Here is a 22233-nt window from a genome sequence, read left to right on the forward strand (position 1 = left end):
TACAGGGTGGTACTGGTTATTAGAAGTTAGTAAACAGGTCAAGTGTCTCGTGTTAAACTCGGAATAATGTATAAAAATTATGAAGTAATCATTGGCAAACTGGTGTGGTATAAAAGCAATAAAACACTCTGAAGTGTGCAACTTTAGTGTGGTAACGGTAACTCTGCTTCATCAAACTTTGTGATTATTTCCCAATAACAGTATGACACAAAGTTTATTATTCCTTACTTAATATATTTAATTATTGACTTATTTAGTTACAGTGCTTATTTTTCACAGTTTTCTGATTTCTATGTTTTTGCACCAATTTGCACCTTAATTTTTCTCCCGCTTTAGTCACATTCATTTATTCTAGTCCAGACAAACAAGTTTGGAGTACGAATGAATAGAAATACATTCAGATTTCAGACCACAGGGAGAGTTGTTTGTGTGGTAATATTGTAGTTTGTCATATTTTCATAGCACATTTTTGGTGATAGTTTTCATCACTGTTTCAATTTTTTCCATCTCATTTTTATCTCATTTTTAAAAAAGCACAGTTCCAGACCCATAATATGTAACATGTTCAGGGTGAAAAGATTTCTGTTTGATCTTTTCCTGAATGTTTTTTAGCAGCTCTGCCCTGCTAAACAGCAACAACAAACTATTAGGAAAGCCTGTAATGGTTTCCAGCATGTAAAATAAATTGCTTAAATTTTTGAATTGTTTCCATCAGATTCCTGAAGGGTTTCCTTTAGGGATTTTTTTGGTTATTAATAAACAGCACCTGATCCCAATAAGGCTTTCTTTCATGGGTGGATGAGAACGTGAGAATGAAATTATGTAAGCTATTTTTAGATTGTTGAGGAAATTCCAAACCCATACTTCAACAAGCATTTCTGTCCATACTTTTGTTGACAAAATTAAGACTGTTTCATTAATTAGGTTACGTTTGGAATCCTGTGTAGTTTTATGTTAGCATGGTTGGAGTTACATGTTAATTTCACCCGGACTTTAAAGCTTGTAACGCACAATACATGGATGCATTTTGTTAATTATTCCATAATCTCACCCCAAACCTGAACATTGTCTCTGACTCTTTAGGAGCTGTCTAAGATCACCATGCCAGTCATCTTCAACGAGCCACTCAGCTTCTTACAGAGACTCACAGAGTACATGGAGCACACTTATCTCATCCAGCAGGCTAACGACTCCACTGACCCCATCGAGAGAATGAAGGTAAACACGAAGAATCAGCAGTTAACTTGTAAAATCCAGTTACCTTAGTCAAAGCACAAATTCCAAGTAAGCGATAGTGACACTGGAGAGTTCTTTCATAAATGTTAAATAAAAGTCTCATAGAAAACCATATCAATGATTACACGTGTCATCACAGATGGTTAGGAACAGCACATTTCATTAAACTACCATTACTGAAGCACTAAACTACCATTACTTAAAGCCTATTAGAATCCATTAGAAATATCTAGTGCAGTTTAAAGGGTTTTTTTTTCTCAGCACGATGTTTCATTTAGTAGCCTTTTTTTTTTTTACAGTAAATAATTGCCTACTATTTAAAAGATAAATATGTGTTTGCAGATTTACAGAGCAATAAATGGCAATAGAGTACAATAATTACTCAGAATTTAATGAATAAATACATAGTTTGTACAAATAATAGGTGTGCATGTTGCAAATTGGAAAAGTATAAATTAATAAACTCGTGAAATATTACCTATATGGAAGTAATTGATGCTGATATCCATATTATTTATATGAATGAATAATTAGATAATGTTACAAGAATTGCTTTCCTCACTCAGGTATTTGATAGTGTTTGCCATTGTTATGTTACTTCCTTAGCATTTAGTGATAAAATGCACTTACATATAAACATGTGTAATAAGTAAGTATTACATTATTACCTGTTATTATATTCCAGTTCAGGGGTTCCCAAGCTTTTTCAATAAGTCAGGAGGTGTGTTTGAAAGGGTGCATCTTTTTCAGCTGTCAGGCCCAGGATTTGACCAATGCGTGAAGAATAAAACATGATGGGGTTCGGCGTTAATATAATAATCCACACCAGGGTGGTGCGATATAGCCTGAAGCAAAGGGGCCTGGTGTATGCTTGACACAGGACGTTTTTCACACACACACGCACGCGCGTGTACTGTATGTACAGCTGCAGGATTAAATGCAGCATCCGCTAGATGGGATGCCAGATACAAAAGCATACATCCATGTCCATCTGGTCAAACTGTAAAATGTTTAGTGATTTCATGCACAGCGATGTTAAACACACTGGTGAGCTAATGTCACCGTGATCGTTATCATGGGCTCAAAATCGAAAACTCTGATCTTACATTCAAAAGTATTTATTAATCTAGAAAATCCAGAAGACTGGTATGCAAAACGGACCTTTTGGTAGGTTTGAAGGTGACATGAGAGGTAATAGGAGTTGTAACTGTAATAGGAAAACTGGTTTGTGTTAAATTTTTAGACAGAACGCTAGTTTGTTTAGGAGAGGTAGATCAGTGGGGAAATTTGTCCTGTTTCTGTTGCTGAATTCTTATGCTAGTGCAGAATAATGAAAACATTAAAATAGCACATACATTCCTCATTTAAAATAATAGCACACAAAAACCATTTTCATAGTTGGAGCTTTAATTCTGATAATAATTTGTAAAATAAATGACTAAAACAAAAAAGGAGATTGTGAGAATCTCTCATGACTCATTTATAAATCAAGCGCTTAACCCATGTGGGCTCTGTTCTAATAGCTGTCAATTTTCATGTTACTTTCACTATGTATTTTAATCCAACATGTAAAGTACGACACCCACACCGCCTACATTCCTTCTATTCAAGCATCTTCAGTAACTACTTTATCCTGTATATCCTGTATTTATAAATATTTTTTATATATGTGGGCAATTTCAATACAACTACCTCAGCTGAATGTTGCACAGCATTATACTGCACAAAACAGCTGCACATTTCTGCACTTTATACCGATTATAGTCAGACTGTTGCTGCCACCCATCTTTATGTCCTTACATTATATTTTAAATTTTTAATAAAAATAAAAAAGTTCCCTTTTTCTAAATCTATGTAAATTCTATTTTATGTCATGGACAGCCGTAAAAAGCATTTCACTACATGTTTCACTGTGTACGGTTGTGTGTTTGTGACAAATTGAATTTGAATTTGAATTTTGAATATGAATGTTTAATTCCCATACTTACTAACTAAATACTAGATACTGTACTGACCGTGTAGTAAAATAACATGCATAGTGCTTTATGTAGTGTGTGTGTGTGTTTGTGTGTTTGTGTTTGTGTGTCAGTGTGTAGCAGCATTTGCAGTGTCTGCAGTGGCGTCTCAGTGGGAGAGGACTGGGAAGCCCTTTAATCCCCTGCTGGGGGAGACGTATGAGCTCGTCAGGTAAATGAAAACACACCAGCGCTGACTGACCGTGTTCAAGCCGTGTTTAATTGTTTAATGGACTATTTAGTTCATTTAAAATTAAACATATATCATAAAGTGTGCAAAATCTAAAGGAGTCTGCATACTTTCTGACCCCATTGTAGTTAATAATGAACAGATACTGGCCTCAGGAACACTAATTTATTCTTATATAAAGCCCCACTTTGTTTCATTCTCAGAGAGGATTTGGGCTTCCGGGTGATCTCGGAGCAGGTGAGTCACCATCCTCCAGTTAGTGCTTTCCACGCTGAGGGCCTAGAAAAAGACTTTGTTTTCCACGGGTCCATCTACCCCAAGCTGAAGTTCTGGGGTAAAAGTGTGGAGGCCGAGCCAAAAGGCATCATGACTCTGGAGCTTCCTAAGTAAGAACACGCACACGTCGTCAGTGTAGCACTTCGTGCACGTTTTGCACACAATTATTGCTGTAAAAACACAACAAGCTGTGCTGTTATAGGAGAATAATACACAACACAATGGTGTGGAGTCCCTGCCCTCCCCAAGGTGATTGCTGTCCCATCACAGCACAGCCCGAAGTGTTTTACTCTCCTCATACCACAGCAATTTTATACTTATATTTATAGTTACTTTTTTCTCTCTGTTGAAGATTTTAAAAAATGCAGCTTCTCATGTTACCGTGAAACCGCAAAAAAAAGTAAAATCCTCTCTCCTGAAGATGTCGGAAAACTTAGTTACATCTGTCTGACTGTTACAAAGCACGTACACTGGAGACTCCTTCCATAAATGTTAAATAAACACATTATTCCTTACAGAAAACGTCACCATTTCAATGATTACACACATTTTTTAATCAGTTTATGTGGAACATCTGATGTACAAGTCCCTGTGAATAATCTGTTACTATAGAAACAATAGCATATTAGACTGAATGCGTTAATGTATATCTGTCAGAGCTGCTGTTGTAGAAAATACAATACAATACACAGTGAATACTTCTGATATCAAAGACAAATATAAATAATGAATTTAATAAAGAAAGCCTTTTTATGAGTAGATGTCATAAAACTTTTGACTGGTTCTGTTTGTATAGCCAATGCCAAAAATATTAGCACCCTTCAATATAATGTATAAAAACCATTAAACGATTAACGTCATAGAAAACATGCACAAACACTCATAGAAATAATTTACCTTGCCTTACTTCCCTCTAACATAATTATTTTCATGAGAAAATTTTTTTTTAAATAATATTTTCTCTCAGAAACATATGTGTGGCAAACTTATTGACACCCCCCAAAAAATAGCACTTGAATGCAAACAAATGTCATGACTGTAAACACTTGACACAAATGCACAAAGGATTTAGTGAATTAACGTGAAGATAACACAGAACAGAGATTACACTTGGGGAAATAACTTAGCGAGAAACAAGAACATGCAAAGACTTGCAACACAAGCAGGAAATGTCTTCAGCGTGTGATTAACTCGAAACCAATAACCAACTCGAAAAAGATAGAAACCAATGAAAAAAAACAAAATCAAAATAACAAGAAAAGCAAGAAGCAGAGAGCATGTGTATATAACACAAATTATTATCCTTAAAACATTTTTTAAATTGTTCTTAGTCTCATATTTTGGCCAAAATGCACACACGTAAAATTCATCTGTTTATTTATATCGTAATATACTTTTCATGAAGGGTGCCAATGATTCTGGAGTGGACCATATGATAACTAATACGTGGTGATGAATGTATTTGAGTTCAGTATAACTGATAAATGTGTTAGAAGTAATTTAGCCTGATGATGATTTTACTCTTTCCAGATGTAATGAGGCATATACATGGACAAACCCGACATGCTGCGTTCACAACATCATCGTGGGGCAGCTTTGGATTGAACAGTACGGTAACGTGGAGGTGATCAACCACAGGTGAGTGATCGGGGAATCACCTGGCTGATCATACCTGGGTAAAGGCAACCTTTAAAGGTTCTACAGTGCCTCATAGAATTCAACTAGAGTTAGTAGTAGCAAAAACTGTCATGACATCGTTTTCAAGCACACTTGTACATTTATCCGCTTGAAATTTATGACACTATAAACATGCAAATTTAGCTCATGCTGATAATTTCATACTGATTTACTAGAATGGTCAAGAGTGTCATCACTGTCCTGTTTTTCTTTACAATAGCTCTTGTGAGCTTTTAAGCTCCAGAGTTATCATTGTATTGTTATCTGCATGGGAGTTCCACATTTGTATAAAAGTGGTTCACTCGATGCATTCACCTGGCTCCCTAAGCGATAAAAAGGTATTTAATTGATACGTTATGAAAGCCATGACATAGAAAACAATTAAACGCTTTATACAAATTGCATTTCCATACCTGTCTAGGAGCAACATCACTAATTCAGCTTCATCTCCTTCAAAAGGAATAAATGAGTCCATCTTGAAAAAAACACATATTTTTCCTTTCAAAAAAGACTGGGGGGCGGAGTGAAGCCGTGTTTGGTCGTGACTATAAAAAGAGGGCTGTGTAACACAAATAAGCATTACGGCAAATAACACAGTTTTTACAAAGCGGTTTACTCCACCAGATAATACACTTGTGCTGAGGCCATGGCTTAAATCATTATTATTTGATCATGGTCTACAAATTTTCCCAGGCTCTTTGTATTAGTAAGACATTTTTAAAAATCTGTGATGTAGTACAGTTGCGTGTAAAAGCCCACCCCTCTATAGTTTAAAAAAAATATATACACAATATATATATTTAAAGAGGGCAACATTGCATAAGTTGTCGACTAAAAACTTTTGTAGTCAGCTTTAACCCTTAGAACTCAATGCCTAATTTACATTTCTAATAGATATGTGGTGTATAATGTATCATTATCAATCGATTATAGTTTTCCACACTAATAAGGCTATGTGACTAGTGTAGTTTCAAGTTAAATCATTAACAATGAAAAACAAGTGAAAATCATGATGTAGATGATCCAAATAACCAACTTGAGAATTGAACAGCAAATAAATAAAAAATACAAATATATAATCTGAACAGAATAACAGCAAAGTGGGATTATTATTGTGATTTTTTTTTTTTGTGATTTGAAAATTAAAATTTAGTCTCTATGCCAAATAATTCCCAAATTATGACTCGATATATAAGACGTGATCTTTCATGTCACATTGAGGATTAAAGATGCACTTGGTGTCGCACACATGATATACTGTCTATAATGATACTGACAGAATGGTCAACTGCGTGCTCCAAATCCTCTGCACTGGTTTTCTGATAGAACTGGAGAGAAGTGCTGTCTCAGCTTCAAACCTTGTGGTCTTTTTGGCAAAGAGCTGCACAAAGTAGAGGGCTACATTCTTGACAAAAGGTAAACGTTGTTTCATTTTAATTTCCCTAATACACTTTACTAACTTTATGTCATGCCACATGTTATGGACCTTTTTTTAAAAAGGAAACTCATTCATTTTGCAGCAAGAAGAAAGTGTGCGTTTTGTATGGGAAGTGGACGGAGTGTATGTACGCAGTGGATCCGGCAACGTTTGAGGCTCACAAGAAGAACGATAAGGCCACAGATGGGAAGAAAAGCAGTAAAGAGGTGTGGTCTTCTTCTCTTCTTCTGCTCTAGCTGTGTTTCAAGTATTTGAATGCAAATTAAGCCTGACCTATATTCTATACGTTATCGTTTCTATAGTACAAAGTGTGTAATTTGAGAGAGAAAAACGAGAGGCTGTTTAGGGAAAACTGTTTACAGCTGCTATACTGTAAGAGAGACACGAATTAACTTGTTTCATGGTCGATCCACAACATGAAATATAACTATAAATGGATAAAAAAAAGTGTGTTGCTCGTTAATAAATTAAAGTTTTAATTGTTGCTAAATTGTGGTATAAGATGAATAAAATACTTCAGGATGTACTGTTATAGGAAAATAATCACTTTTGGTCATTGTGTGTCCTTACTTATGATATGATAGCCATACTATAGGTGCACACTCATTCATTAAATTACCCAATCCTTCTCCAAGACTCCTCCCTCCATTCAAAAGCGACACACCCCCGAAGCCACAGAAATCTACCTTCAGAAGTGAAATGGAGTGAGCAGGATGGATTAGAGATGTTGATACAGTTGATTTCCAGGACATAAGACATAATGACATAATGACTCTGATTTGTATTATTATTGTGATTTGTCACAATCTCATTGCGCTCCTCAGGGGTCCAGTGCTGAGTCTGAGGAAAGCGAACAACCAGGCGGTGACTCGGTGGAGGAGATTCCAGGCAGCCAGTTACTTTGGAAAATCAAACCACGACCAGCCAACTCCGCTCAGGTCTCTCCCCAGCCCGAACACACACACTCACGGCCATTTTTTCATTCTTCATAACTAGATTATTACATTCTGGAGGCTCACTCAATCTGACAAAGAGATCTGTGTTTCTTTCTCCTTTTCTGCTGCAGATGTACAGTTTCACATCATTCGCCATGCAGCTAAACGAGCTGGATGAAGACATTGAAGCTGTAATTCCCAAAACCGACTGCAGAATGAGACCCGACATCCGCGCCATGGAAAACGGAGACATTGGTAATGTTTGGATACACACATGTGTATGCTAAAAAATTCAGAATTTAATGCCATCATTTACACTGGTTTGTCTTTCATTTTCTTTGTCTTTATCTCTGCCACCAAAGTAACTAGACGTTAAATAATAATAATAATAATGATAATAACAACAATAATAATACATATAATTTAATATTAAATTTTATTATTATATAATATAATAATTTATATTCTAATGCTAATAAAATACTAATATTTATATTTATTATTGTAATGATATGATCATAACCATTATATTTTGTATTATTATACGGATTAGAATATTCATAGAATATTCATTACAATCATGTGTATTGTAATATAGCTATTACAATTATAATGCAAATACTAATTATTATTATTATTATTATTATTATTATTATTATTAATGGCAATAGTTATATTAATATTTCTTTAATATTATTATAAGATATTAAATTTTGAATTATAATATAATTAGCAGTTCGCATCACCTGATTTTTTTTTCATCCAAAAATATATCCTAGACATTTTTTCATGAGCTTAATTTTGACCTTTGACCTTCTGCCTCGTGCCCTCAGATTTAGCAAGTGAGGAGAAAAAGAGGCTGGAGGAAAAGCAGAGAGCAGCACGCAAGAGCCGAGCCAAGTCAGACATGGACTGGAAGACAAGGTGTGTGAGATTTTCCTTCTCTTGATTTCTTTCAGTATAGATGTGATGTAGTAAAGCTCATGCCTTAAAGCTCGTGAATACACACTTCACACAAAGCTGGCAATTTTATCACACTGTCACACTAATAATTGTGCACTATATATCGGGCCAGTGCATTGTCACACATGTTAGACACTACAACGTGCATTAGATTATGTGCAGTGTATGAATGAGCTGTTACTATAGAAACGATAACGTATAAGAACAAGTGCATTAACGTAAACCTGTGATTTGCAGCTACTCTACTGTCCGAGCTGCTGTTCTAGAAAATATATCAATACCTTCTGACCAATCAGAATCTAGGATTCAACAACACTGTGTTAAAAACAGATTTAAGTGTTTATACTTTTCTATTTTAACTTGTGTGAAAAATCTGAAGCTGTAGTTTGACTTTTATCAGAGTATTTATTATATAGAAGAGTAATTGCACTTTTATTTGAGTAAAAGTGTTTGTATACTACGCAGCTTCTGTGAAGTAACTAGATTCTTTATTTCCACACTAACTGCACTAATGCTACAACCCTTGTCTGTTTTTTTTGTACCTGCCTCCCATCTGTCCTGTGGCTTGGCTGTGGTGATTAGAGGCTCCGCCTCTGGCCCCAGGTTTGCCCTGCATGCTTTATGCTGATTTTTTTTTTAGTGTAGCTTGTTGATGGTTTGCATTTCTGATAACAAGACTGTGAATCAGGACACGGAAATAAGTAAGGAATAACACACCTCATGCCATGCTGTTATCTGAAAATAATGCATGACAAAGTGTGTTATTCCGATTACATCACAGTGATTCACCAACAGTTACATTTATTTATTTATTTATCAATAATCCATCATGCTTTTTAACTGTTTATAGTTACATTAGTTGTGGAACCTCCACAAAACTAAACAGCTCCTGTTCTTTTTTACGTTATAGCAGTCGTAAACAGCCATTCTCTCACCAGCCTCTCTTTTTTTCTCTCTGTGTTGATGTCAGTAAAGTAGTTACTGCAAAGCTGAGCTGCATTCTTGGAAGATTTAGCACATTATATTACTAGGAGGCATTCTTTCACCATTTAGTTGTCATTTTGTTGTTTTCAGCTTTTTGTGAGCTTTGCCTTTTATGGAGATTTGTGCGCATGGCTAAATGTACATGAAAGTTTGGAGACACGACTGAAATGTTTCTCATGATCTTAAAAATCTTTTGATCTGAAGGTGTATGATTAAATTTTTGAAATCAGTGTTGAAGACAAAAATAGAATTGTGCCAACATATTCATTTCTTTCATTAGAAAACTAACATTTTATTTACAAAAAAATATTTTTTTAAATGGATGACTTGGAGCGAAATATTCCAAAAAGCAGCCAATAAGTGTCCAGTGTAGGTGGGAACTCCTTTAATACTGTTTAAAAATCATCTCAGGGAGTTTCCTCAAGAAATCGGTTGAGAAAATGCCAAGAATACATTTCTGGAAATTCTAGGCGAAAAGGGCGTCTACTTTGAAGATGCTAAAATACTAAATTATTTAGATTTATTTTGGAGTTTTAATCACAACATAATTCCCACAGTTCCATTTGTGTTATTCCAGATTATTTTGATGATTTTATTATTATTATAAAATGTGGGAGAAAAATAAAAATAAAGAACTTTTGACTGGTAGTGTAAATCTGCTGTACCGTGAGCATTCTTGCACTTTATGAGTAATTACCATTTCTCAAGATGAAAGAAAAATTTGTGAAACTTTTGTAAATCTTGTAAATCTTGTGGGAATTTTTTGTTCAGTTTTATGAGCCATTCACGCCCCATTTACTTTATTATAAAATTAATAAATGAGGCACAGTGCTTGTGTAAATTGTGACTCTTCTCTGTTCTCTTTCGTTTTTTCAAGCAGGTGGTTTCATCAGGGTCCAAACCCTCATACCAACTCTCCGGACTGGCTCTTCTCCACCTCTTACTGGAACCGAGATTACTCCCAAGTGCCTGATATTTACTGAGACGACCTACGATATCGTAAAGCTAGGCCACGTGGGATATTTGTGTGATAAACTTGTTTCTTAAATGGAACAGGTTTATCATACCTGCAAGTTCCCTTTATATTATTATTATCATTGGGATTTTTTTTTTTAAAGGAAAATGTTCTTACTTAATTCTTCATGCACATAAATGATAAGGGTGGAGTAATTTGATTCAGTAATGTAAAGTCAATCATATGATGGGTTACTCAAGCTGCCCTAATATGAAAAAAGTAATAAGAATTATAATTGAGGATAGAAATGATTTTTTTGTGTGTGTGTGTGTCATTGGACAATCATCCAATTTTCTAAACAATTAGAACACAAGTACACTGCTAGTTTTTAATTATGTACTAAACTTTATATTATTTATTTCAGAGCTCTTTTTATGCTTTACTTTTTCACTAATGCACTGAATATTTTACAGTAATATTTACTACAGATGTGTGGCTTTACACATGTTTCTTCGGCTTGGATTTAATTTTTTGTTCTCAATAACGACGAGACGATACTGTTTTCATCATCTTGTGATGTGTAGTGACTCATTATGGTGTGTGTGTGTGTCTGTGCGTGCGTGTGCGCATGTATGAGAGTGAGAAAGAGTTATTCCTATTCTTGAAAACCTAATAATGTGAAATATTACTCTACGATAAGCAGATTATATTTAACTCAGTTGGTTTAAGGCTGCTGTTTATTTTATAGTTACTCCAGAATTATGTAAATTATTAATACCCTTTGTTTTGTGTACATCACAAAGTTGTATAGCTGGATTTACTGGCCTGCTGAATAAAACCCTTAGCAGACCCACAAGCAGGTTTCCGTCATTAAGGTCACACCAGTGAAAAATAAATCATTTAAAACATAGCCATTATCTGATCAAACTTGATTCATTCATTCATTTTCAGGAAACACAGGAAGCATCCTCATCAGGATGGTGGTGGAGTCTATCCCAGGAACACTGGGTGTGAGAAGGGAATACACACTTGATGGGACACCTTCACATGGCATCACACACACTCATTCTCACATAGTGGAAATTCCGAGACACCAATCCCTTTATGCATGTCCATGCATGTTTTTGGGAGGTGGGAGGAAAGCAGAGAAACTGGTGAAACTAGAGGAAACCCACATTTAGAATATGCAAAACTCCACACAGGTTAGGGACGGAAACACAATGACACTATTTGTATCAGTATCTGTTTAGTGCTCCAAGTATACCCAAAGTGGGCATGGCCTAAACTGGAAGGGTTTCTTTTTATTATTAAATATGAGCACTACCACTAATATGAACACTGTATCTAGACCTGGAAACACTGGAAAATCCCACTAGAAATGTCAGCAGTGTGTGTGTGTGTGTGTGTGTGTGTGTATATATATATATATATGTATGTATGTGTGTCTGTGTATGTATGTATAGTTTTTAGGCACATGCAAAGAAATGCAGAGCAAAGATGCCTTCAAAATAATGAAATTAAATGTTTCTACATTAAAAAAAAATACTGTAAAGAGTAGGAAACAGTAGTAAAGAAACAAAGTCAATATTTGGTGTAACAAAAAAAATAAAAATTGCAGTCCTAGGTAGAATTGTTGCAGTTTTATAAGGAAATGAGCTGTAAGTTTTATTGAGAATCTTGCAGAATCAGACACGGATCTTCTGATGACTTTGACTGTCACACTTGCTTCTTATTTTTGTAGCAAAACCCAGCAGCCTTCATTGTGTTTTTTGTCTGAAAAGTGGTTTCTTACATAATGTGCTGCTTTCTTTACTGACATGCAAGCATTTTTCTGTAACATTTAATTTTGTGCTAGAAAACTAATGTTTGGAAATCTAAAATGTTTTTGTACTGACTCGATAATGTAGAAGTAATAAAATAAAAATCTATAACAAAGTTTGTACTAAAAAAAATAGGGTGCCTAAAACTTTTACGCAGTACTGTGTATATATCCATCCATCCATCCATCTTCTATACCGCTTATCCTTCCTTCAGGGTCACGGGGAAACCTGGAGTCTATCCCAGGGAGCATGGGTGGGGCACAAGGCGGGGTACACCCTGGACAGAGTGCCAATCCATCCCAGGGCACAATCACATACTGTGTATATATGTTTATATTTATTTATATATGCATATGTGTGTATATGTGTGTGTGTGTGTGTGTATATATATATATATATATATACACACACACACACACACACACACACACACACACACACACACACATACATATATGTATATGTATATATACACATATAAATAAATATAAACAGTAGACATTAATCTCTGTTGCATGTTTTTGAGAATATTACTTAAGAAGTAATGTATAAGTAGCACATTCCTATAAACAAAATATAATAATACAACTGATGCCTTTTCTTATTTTTTATTTTTATCATTGCTGTGACATTGCAAGACATAGACTATAAACATGAAAATGAGCTAATTAATAATGATCAAAACCCTACCTTTTCTTTTAAATTTGATTAAACAATTATTTTTAAACTTATTTTTAGAAGAGGTGTTATTACTATTTGAAATCCTTCACTGTTGCATGAATTCTTTGATTTTAAAATCAGAAATTTGGCATTAATTATATGCATGATTCATATCAGTTATAGTACCTGAAATAAATTGACAGTGTCATGGAGCAGATATGTGCAGAAGTGGATTTTGTAATTGAATGGTGGTATTTGACACTCGCAGGTCAGAGAGGAGTGTGTGACGTCCAGAGTCGTCCTCATATCCTAAACTAAATTACACGAAGGACTTAAAATAGCTCCGGTTTGGTGTTTGCTCCATTAGGATGTGTCAGGGGTTTGTAGATAAGTTCATGACCTCACCTTTTTGCATCTAACCCTTTTCTGTTCCCTATTATTAATTGTTTATTGAACTGATGTGATTGTGGAGGTATAAAAGTAAGAAATGAGGTTGGACTTCTCATACAGCTTCAGTATTATCAGACTAAATCCAGATACTGTGCTCATCGGCATCATGATCAACGAGCGTCTCCTGATTCTCACACTCACCTGCTATGTCTTACTCTGGATTGGAAACTGTGAAGATTTAGTCGAGATCCGTTCAGTTGAAGATGACATCAAGGCGCAGGAGGAAAAAGAGCTGGTGAGTTTTCTTTTTAAGGCTTAATAAAAGACTAAATTACATGTCATTCTTTTCCAACACAGCTGAGGTGTTTCTGAAAGTACATGCTTTATAGAGACAGATTAGATTAAAAAAAAGAAAGATCTTAATCCTGTGTTCTTATAGATCGAAGCTCTTCAGGAAGTCCTTGAAAAACTGAGGAATAAACAAAATCCATCCACTGAGAAGAGGTTAGGCTGGGTTCCTTCGGTGAGTCAAATTTTAGACAAAGTATATATCTATCTAGCTATATATATATATATATATATATATATATATATATATATATATATATATATATATATATATATAAATTATATTGTGTGTGTGTCAAAATCTTACTCAGTTAAAAATGGAGTATCTAGTCAAAACGTTTACTCAAGTCAAAAAGCTGCTAAAACTAAAGCGACTACATCGTGGCCTGAAAACATCCTTCAGTCTCTGCAAGTTTGCCGCTCACATGCATGATAGCTAGAAATTAACTTGCTGTCTGTTAGCTACTGGAATCAGTGCTACTCTAACCAGGCATTAGCAAAGAAAACAGGCTAAATTCCTTTTGTTAGCAAATGGGGAAAAAATTCCTCACCTTTTTTCAGATTAGATGGAGTTCATGCCGTCTAGGGAGGCAAAAGAGACACCTTATTTTATACAATCATATTGAAACATTTTATTGAGGTAGGGCCAGGAGTACTCATTCCCACTGCAGTCCAGTGAATTATCCATGTTCAAACACGCACAGACAGCTGTAGCACTAATAACATTGTGTAGCATGAGAAGGCTGAATTTGATGAATTGGCATGATTCTTGATTTTGTTTCCTACACTGAATAACCAGATAATAAACTGAAATGACTGGATGCTAAACTGAGCCTACTGATGTATAGTCTATAGCCATTGCTTGGATGAGAGAAATTTACATTTAAATTTAAATTTACAAAAAATGTTTGCTTGGAAATGTAATTAAGTATTCAATTCAATAATCCAATAATACTCAATTAAAGTATAAATAGCTCAAAATAATACTTATTTTGGAGTATTTAATAAATGCAATTACATTATATATATAATATATATATAAAACCTATATATTACCTTATATTCCACTCTTGACATACACACATAATGTTCTTGTGTGCATAGCTTTACCTCATGCTTTAACACAACATGTTCATGCATATACTATTCTCATCCTCCTGTATACTTCTGTGCATACTCATACACACTCTCACAGTCATTTGTTATGTTCATCTTATGAAAGAATGTATTTTATGTGTATTAGAGGTAAAGTTTCCATAATGGTTAATACTGGTCAGTACTTGATCAGTATTAGTGGTGTGCATTGCTCCTGAGATTATACGATGTGAATCTCGATATGTAATCTAAGATGCATTAAACATTTCAAGTAGCCAACTATTCAACATAATGCAATATGATTTAACGCTGTTTCTATATGATATGACGTTTAATACACTGAACACACAAGTCACACCTCCTTCACTAAGACTGATATACACACAGAGATAAACACACAGAGGCTATGCTTCCTTCATGGGACTGACACATACACACAGAGAGGACACGCCTCCTTCATAGGACTGACTCATACACACAGAAAGTATACGCCTTATACGTTGGATCAACATACACTCACTCACACACACTGAACAGCTTATTAAACCAGTGTGATTCATGAAGACTAACTGTTTAACCCTCAGTGTAATTAATGTTTCAGTGTGACGCAGGTGAGCAGTGTGTCATTCGTAAAGGTGCTCGTTTTGGGAAGGTGTGTACCTGTCCTGGTGGAACCACGTGCAGCTTCTCCATCCTGAAGTGTCTGTGAGGCGATGTGGCTTTTCTCCTTTACTATATCTCCCAACTGTAAATAGTGGCATCCATAAATTAAATAAATGCATTTTATAAATATCACCTTTAATGGTGTTCTTATGGCATGTCAAGAGATCTTGCCAATGGAGTCAACCTTTTTTATACAGGTTTTCAATCCAATCACATACATCTGATAGTAAAGTGTCTCATTTTAGGATCTAACAGTGGCTCTCTGCTACTCCTGGGAATTAAACTGACCACCTTAAACTGACCTCCAGTCAGTTCTGACCTCTGGTCACTTCTGTGCTAGTGAGCGCGACTTACAAATCCTACAAACCGTTGAAAGCATCAAGTGAATAAAGAGAGACTGTTATAGGAAAATAATCAATGACAAGGTGGTGTGATGAAGCAGTGTTACAGTTACCACCCCAAAGGTTTGATTATTTTCCTATAACAGCATCTCCCAAAGTGTTTTATTCCACAGCAATTTGCCAATAATTACAATTTTTTAATTAATTAAAGAATTGTGAATCTACAAGCAATCATAATCTGAAAGACAAAGGACAAATGGTGGAATATATAACTTATATTTAAAAAATTAAATAAAATTAACATTTTTATTTATAAACTGTACATGACATACACTCCACAGAATCTTAGATAATTAATAAATGGACTAACAATGTGCTGTTATTTAATGAAGATATATTTATAATCATAGATATGGTGAACCTTCTGTGTAAGGAGTTATTTTGCATTTTTGGAAGGAGTCTCCAGTATCAGTTAGAGGGTTTTCCACCACTGTAAAGTCTAAAGATGGTGGATGTTGTGTTTTTCAGTTTCTCTGTAACATGACAAGATGAATGTCTTGTCTTATTAACTTCTAAAGATAGAGAAAAAAAGAGAGGCCGGTGAGAAAACTACTGTTTATAGCTGAGAACTAGAACTAACTTGTTTCATGAACATTTCACAAAATTAAACTTAACCAAATGCATAAAAAGTGACACATTGTGTTCTAATTAATAATGTATTGTTATTGTTGGCAAATTGCTGTGGGTTAAAAGGAATAATACACTTAAATCGCTTTCCTTTGCGTTAGGTTGAAGCGTGTTTCACCACTGAGGAACACTGAAGCAGCAAGATCTTGCATTATGTGTTTTTAGACCTCAAAGAAGGATACGCCAATAAGACAGAAGGTGAAGACCTGAGATGTCATGAAGTGTTCTGAATAATCTGTAAACGAGAAATCACATAACCAGTGAGAAGTGAGAAGTGAGTTTAAATAATCAAGTCTAGAAATAACCAGGACTTTGAAAAGCATTTAAACAGATTCTGTACTCAGACACCACTAGATGGTGCAAAGTGAATAGTTTCTGAAGCTGTGTGTACTATAAAGCTTCAGATAAGTAACAAATCATAATGAAATATCAATATTGTGTTTTTATTAAATCAAAACAGCTTTTAGACTGAGTTTAGATTGTAGGTTTTAGCATTAGACACTTATGCAACCCACTATCCATCCATCCATCCATCTCTCTCTCTGTCTATCTATCTATCCACCCATTCATCTAGCCATCTATCATCCATCCATCCATCCATCCATCCATCTATCCAGCCATTCATCTAGCCATCTATCATCCATAAATCCATCGATCCACCTTCCATCTATCTATCTATCTATCGATCTATTTATCTTCCATCCATCTTCCATCCATCTATCTATCTATCTATCTATCTATCTATCTATCTATCTATCTATCTATGAGGTCAGGCCTTTGTGCAGGCCACTCGGGATCTTCCACTCCAACCTTTGCATGTCTTTATGGATCTTGCTTTGTGCACGGGGCATTGTCATGATGAAACAGGTTTGGCCCTCCCAACGAAGGGAACATTTCAATGTTACAGCATACAAAGGCATTCTATACAATTGTGTGCATCCACCTTTGTGGCAACAGTTTGGGGAAGAGGAACACCCATGCATGAGTGTGATGTTAAGATGTCCACATACTGTACATTTGGCCATATAGTGTATCTATATCTATCTGTATCTAATTTTGGAGGCCTTGTTGCCCTGCCTTCTGTAGTACTGGGTCATTTGCATGTTGCATACTGTCCTTTGTGATGACCCTCACAAACATCTCCTCTCCCTGATGTTCCACATAGGAGGGTTGATGAATGGGTTTTTTTTTTTAAAAGCAGACATTGTTGAAGTCCTGTGAGGACTTCAAAGGAAAGTGTAATGCACTAGGGTTCACTGAATGGTCTGATGAGGATGAAAATTATGTAAACCTTAAACAATGACGCTATGGCTTCCACACACACCTCAAAAAGCTGATCCAAGTTGAACAGTGCTCTCAGTTACCTTCATCAAAACACCAACTGAGGGAATATATTTTGAAAGAACAGTGTTCATCAATCCACTACAGTTTCTAGAGACATTTAGAATTGGTGCCAAATTGCATTGAAGCTATCATGGTGGCTTGTGGTGGCCCAACACCTTTGCATTGACAGCTATCATGGTGGCTTGTGGTGGCCCAACACCTTACTAACACACTTTACATTTTCTATCTCTCCATTTTCTGTTCCATTTATCCTTACTGAGTCATGGGGAACCTGGAGCCTATACCAGGAGGTATGGGGCACAACGTGGGGAACAACCTGGACGGGGTGCCAATCCATCACAGGGCACAATCACACACACATTCATACACTATGGACACTTTTGGATATGTCAATTAGCCTACAGTGCATGTCTTTGGACTGGGGGAGGAAACTGGAGTACCCGGGGGAAAACATGCAAACTCTGCACACACAGGGCCACAGCGGGAATCGAAACCTCAACCCTGGAAGTGTGAGACAAACACGCTAACCACTAAGCCACCATGCCCCCCATCACACTAATCACACTATATACAGAAGGTGTACTCACCTTCCTTATATCTACTCATGGAGCTGAGAACCAGGTGGCTGCTTAATGAACAAGTACAGTAGTGCACTGATTGTAGTATAGATACCATTATTCCAAATCCCGTGTAGTACTCTCGTTTTGGTAACAGAGAGTGGAGCTGAATCCCAAATAACTTCTTATTAGTCATATAGTGCACTATGTAGACTATAGACATTATTTTAAGCCCTATATTTTGCACTATTACACTAAATCCCAAATGACTCTAGTTTTTAAAATTATTAAGAAAATATGTAGCTGAATTCCAAATGACTCCTTATTAGATGTATAGTGCACTACATGTCTTGTAAAAGCCACAGTTTCTCATACTATAATGTGACCATGATTTTGCGCTGCTGAAAGAGCAAACGTTGCATAAGAAAAGAGGAACAGTAGCTGAAAATAAACATCCAATGTCTGGTATAACACTACCCCAATAATATCTCATTTATTCAAGGAATAAAACACTCTGTTTCATGCTGTTATAAGAAAATAATCAACAACAAGGTGGTGTGATGACAGTGGCAGTGTTACTGTTACCACCTCAAAGGTTTGATTATTTTCCTATAACAGCATGTCCATGTCCAGCAAAGTGCTTTATTCCACAGCAATTTGGCAATCATTAAAATGGTTTAATTCATTAAAGAATGGCACGTCATACTTTTATACATTTATAGTTAAGTTTAATGCTCTGTGAGACAAATGAGTTCCTGTTCTCACTTATGTTATGGCAGCTATAAACAGTCATTCTTCAGACCAATCAGAATCCAGAAATCAATACGGCTTGTGTAAAATAAATAAGTAATGAAGTACTGGAACAGCTGATGGACCATTTTATCAGCTCTGCATTCCATACAATACATCAATCCATTTTCTATACCGCTTATCCTACTGGGTTGCAGGGAACCTGGAGCCTATCCCAGGGAGCATCGGGCACAAAGTGCCAATCCATCACAGGGCACACTCACGTACACATTCACACACCCTGCCAATCAGCCTACCATGCATGTCTTTGGACTGGGGGAGGAAGCCGGCATACCCGGAATAAACCCCCGCAGCACAGGGAGAACATGCAAGCTCCGCACACATGGAGGGAATCGAACCCCCAACTCTGGAGGTGTGAGACGAACATGCTAACCACTGTGCGCCCCATACAATATATATTGAATAAAGAATAGAACCTAAAGAATAAACTCTAATCAACTTTATTGTTATTTAGAATAACAATTATTATATTAAATGTTTAATGAGACATAAAATATCACAATAAAAGTGTGTGTGTGTGTGTGTCTGTGTGTGTGTGTGTGTCTTAAAAGAACCACTTGCTAGACATTGTGTACTTTTTTATGTAGTAGAAAATTTGCACCTACAATCAGGAGTGACAGTAGTATCACAGGCAGGTCATGGTAATATCTACCATGAAAGGCGCTTATACCTCTTTTTTACTTTCCATATTAAAAATTTTTTACACTTTACAAAACAGTGGGTTGGATTAAATTTTATTTTATTTATTTATTTTATTTTCATTAACATTAAATATTCTTAAAAATACACAAAAATAGTGATTATGGTATATATGTATAAACATGGTAATATAGCCTAATGAGATTTTTTAAAAAGTTATTTTTACTTTTTTATTAAAATTAAAGGTTGAACGTAATACCCAGTTTCCTTTTTAAAATACATAAGCAATGAATATTTAAAAAATTATGTATAATTTTTTTTTGCCAATTTTTGCCAAGATTTTAACTTTTCATTACCATTACAAAAAAGTCATTCAAACCGTGGATGAGGTTTTAATTTTTACATTTATGTAAAAACATTTATGTAAAAAATACTGCTTACTAAAAAAAATCCTTATTTTTTTCCCCCACATTTAATCGTGCAAAAGTCAAAATTAGCGACAACGTCGGTGCAGAATCCGGGCGTCGCTTCTGCGAGATTTGATTGGCTCAACTGGCCTGTCCATCATTTTATACATCCCTGGTTTAAATAAGGGGGCGTGGTTATTGTGCTTCATGCTACTAAAAGTTCTCAACATGGCGTCGCAGAGCATCGACGGAGTGAAAACGATGGAAAACGCGAGTGCAATTTCATCCCATCCCGGTTTTAGCAGCGAGAAATATTCTTTACTGGTCGTGGTCGGGGAACACACCGCTGCCGGCTCTGTGGAGTATCTAGTTTCGGAGATTGAACGAGGTAAAGTTTGTGTTTTTTCCTGATAAATCGTTGCAGTGAATCAGGAGGCAGCAGGGCTTCCTTCGTATTTAGGGTCTGATCCGATTTACAGATGATTAATAGTGAAGACTTTAAGCTCACTTTAAAATAAAATCGGCTACATCTTCCACTTATAATAGGATGTGACAGCTTTTTCGCTGCACACAAACATCCTTTAACAATAACAAGAGTTCTGTGATTACTGGCTGAATCCGAAATGCTTCTTTATTTTAGTCTAGGGCACTAAAGAAGAAGCACTCCCTCATGGCACACTATGTAGTGCACATACTGTATACATCCTACGCCCTAGTGAGTGGGGAGCTGTAGACATAATCCATTAGTTTTCGTAGAATATAGAAGTCATTGTTTTTAGCTTATGTGGTGTATTTGGGATTTAGCCCATGGTAAGAAATAAAGTGCACTGGCTGGACTTCTCTATTTCCGAATAGATTGAATGAAGTGAAGTGACTTGACTTCAAGTGAATGAAGTGATATTTGTGAGTGTAAAATGTACCTGATTTTAGGGTAGGTTTTTTTAAAAGGATGTTTTAAGCTGTCCCTGAAATCAAACTTGCTGTTTCAGAGCTTTTTGTGCCTGTCCCTTCATGTTATGGACACCAAATATGATGGTGCATTTAGGAACAACACATGGTTTTGCTGTGTGTCTTCTCCCACATTATTCCCTTTTCCAGCCATCACTTGCTGGAGAATAAACAGTTGGAGGTAGTCTCTTTTTATCTACCACTCTGACACATCACATGTCTCTTGGTGATGGCCCTGTGGCTCTTCATCACCACACTGCTGACGCTCGACCTTGGCTCAAACATGTACAGCCTAACTCCAAAAACATCTCATCATCTAGGATATCATCCTGGTTTGAGTGAACGGGCATGGGTGAAGGCGGCAATGAGAGAGCCTCCAAAGCTGAAAAAAGACTTGTTAATCTTGTCGTGGTTCTCCATATTTAGCTAGTTCATTAAGCTACTGTCAGGATTGTTTAAATTCAGCGCAGGGTATGAAGTATCTCAAATGTTATTGGCTGTTGTGACAGCAAGCACTTCAACACCCCATCACTCTGACTTCCTGTTTCAACTGGAAATGCTGATCAAATCATGGCTCTCAAACCACTTTAAACAGTGAGTATTGTATGTACGTACGTATGTATATGAGCACTTGTCTTCAAACACTGGGGCTAATTTTCATTTTATAGACCCTTTAAGGATGCTAGAAAATATATCTAGTCCTAATGGCACACAGCGTACATCTGCAAACATAGGTTATATATGCAGTGCATCAACTTACACTCTCAGATCTGACAGGAAACTGCTGAGTCGACGTGTCTTCTCCATGACTGCACAGTTCTAATAATGAACAGCAGAAATGCTGAAGCTGGGCCA

The 22233-nt window shown here is 35.9% G+C and overlaps 3 protein-coding genes across 6 annotated transcripts in view; all 3 read left to right on the forward strand.

Annotated features, from left to right (window-relative positions):
* Positions 1 to 11579, forward strand: part of osbpl1a (oxysterol binding protein-like 1A) — a 37763-nt gene extending 26184 nt beyond the window's left edge. The window contains exons 20-30 of one of the 4 annotated variants that reach the window (XM_053634654.1): positions 1084 to 1218; positions 3326 to 3423; positions 3645 to 3827; positions 5248 to 5355; positions 6721 to 6810; positions 6915 to 7038; positions 7657 to 7770; positions 7899 to 8022; positions 8601 to 8691; positions 9313 to 9333; positions 10592 to 11579. In XM_053634654.1, coding sequence (XP_053490629.1) covers positions 1084 to 1218; positions 3326 to 3423; positions 3645 to 3827; positions 5248 to 5355; positions 6721 to 6810; positions 6915 to 7038; positions 7657 to 7770; positions 7899 to 8022; positions 8601 to 8691; positions 9313 to 9333; positions 10592 to 10697 — 1194 coding nt within the window. In that variant the 3' untranslated portion in view covers positions 10698 to 11579. The remainder of the gene's footprint in view (positions 1 to 1083; positions 1219 to 3325; positions 3424 to 3644; positions 3828 to 5247; positions 5356 to 6720; positions 6811 to 6914; positions 7039 to 7656; positions 7771 to 7898; positions 8023 to 8600; positions 8692 to 9312; positions 9334 to 10591) is intronic. The other 3 variants (XM_053634656.1, XM_053634657.1, XM_053634658.1) reach the window with 3 other exon arrangements.
* A 1887-nt stretch (positions 11580 to 13466) lies between these two features.
* cart1 (cocaine- and amphetamine-regulated transcript 1) lies at positions 13467 to 16018 on the forward strand. The gene is made up of 3 exons (XM_053635157.1): positions 13467 to 13834; positions 13979 to 14062; positions 15584 to 16018. Exons 1-3 carry the CDS (start codon positions 13637 to 13639, stop codon positions 15689 to 15691), a joined length of 390 nt encoding a protein of 129 aa, XP_053491132.1. The 5' UTR covers positions 13467 to 13636; the 3' UTR covers positions 15692 to 16018.
* A 4486-nt stretch (positions 16019 to 20504) lies between these two features.
* map1sa (microtubule-associated protein 1Sa) overlaps positions 20505 to 22233 on the forward strand; it is a 30230-nt gene continuing 28501 nt past the window's right edge. Inside the window, exon 1 of the mRNA XM_053634733.1 lies at positions 20505 to 20818. Coding sequence (XP_053490708.1) covers positions 20638 to 20818 — 181 coding nt within the window. The 5' untranslated portion in view covers positions 20505 to 20637. The remainder of the gene's footprint in view (positions 20819 to 22233) is intronic.

The sequence above is a fragment of the Ictalurus furcatus genome, chromosome 10 (genome assembly GCF_023375685.1).
Source record: "Ictalurus furcatus strain D&B chromosome 10, Billie_1.0, whole genome shotgun sequence".
NCBI classification, from domain to species: domain Eukaryota; kingdom Metazoa; phylum Chordata; class Actinopteri; order Siluriformes; family Ictaluridae; genus Ictalurus; species Ictalurus furcatus.

Bases quoted from the DNA above. Each gene is read 5' to 3' on its own strand.
- cart1 (XM_053635157.1), top strand. From the start codon at position 13,637: ATGAGGTTGGACTTCTCATACAGCTTCAGTATTATCAGACTAAATCCA. The intron at 13,835-13,978 runs GTGAGTTTTCTT...GTGTTCTTATAG, and splicing joins CGCAGGAGGAAAAAGAGCTG to ATCGAAGCTCTTCAGGAAGT. The intron at 14,063-15,583 runs GTGAGTCAAATT...TTAATGTTTCAG, and splicing joins GGTTAGGCTGGGTTCCTTCG to TGTGACGCAGGTGAGCAGTG.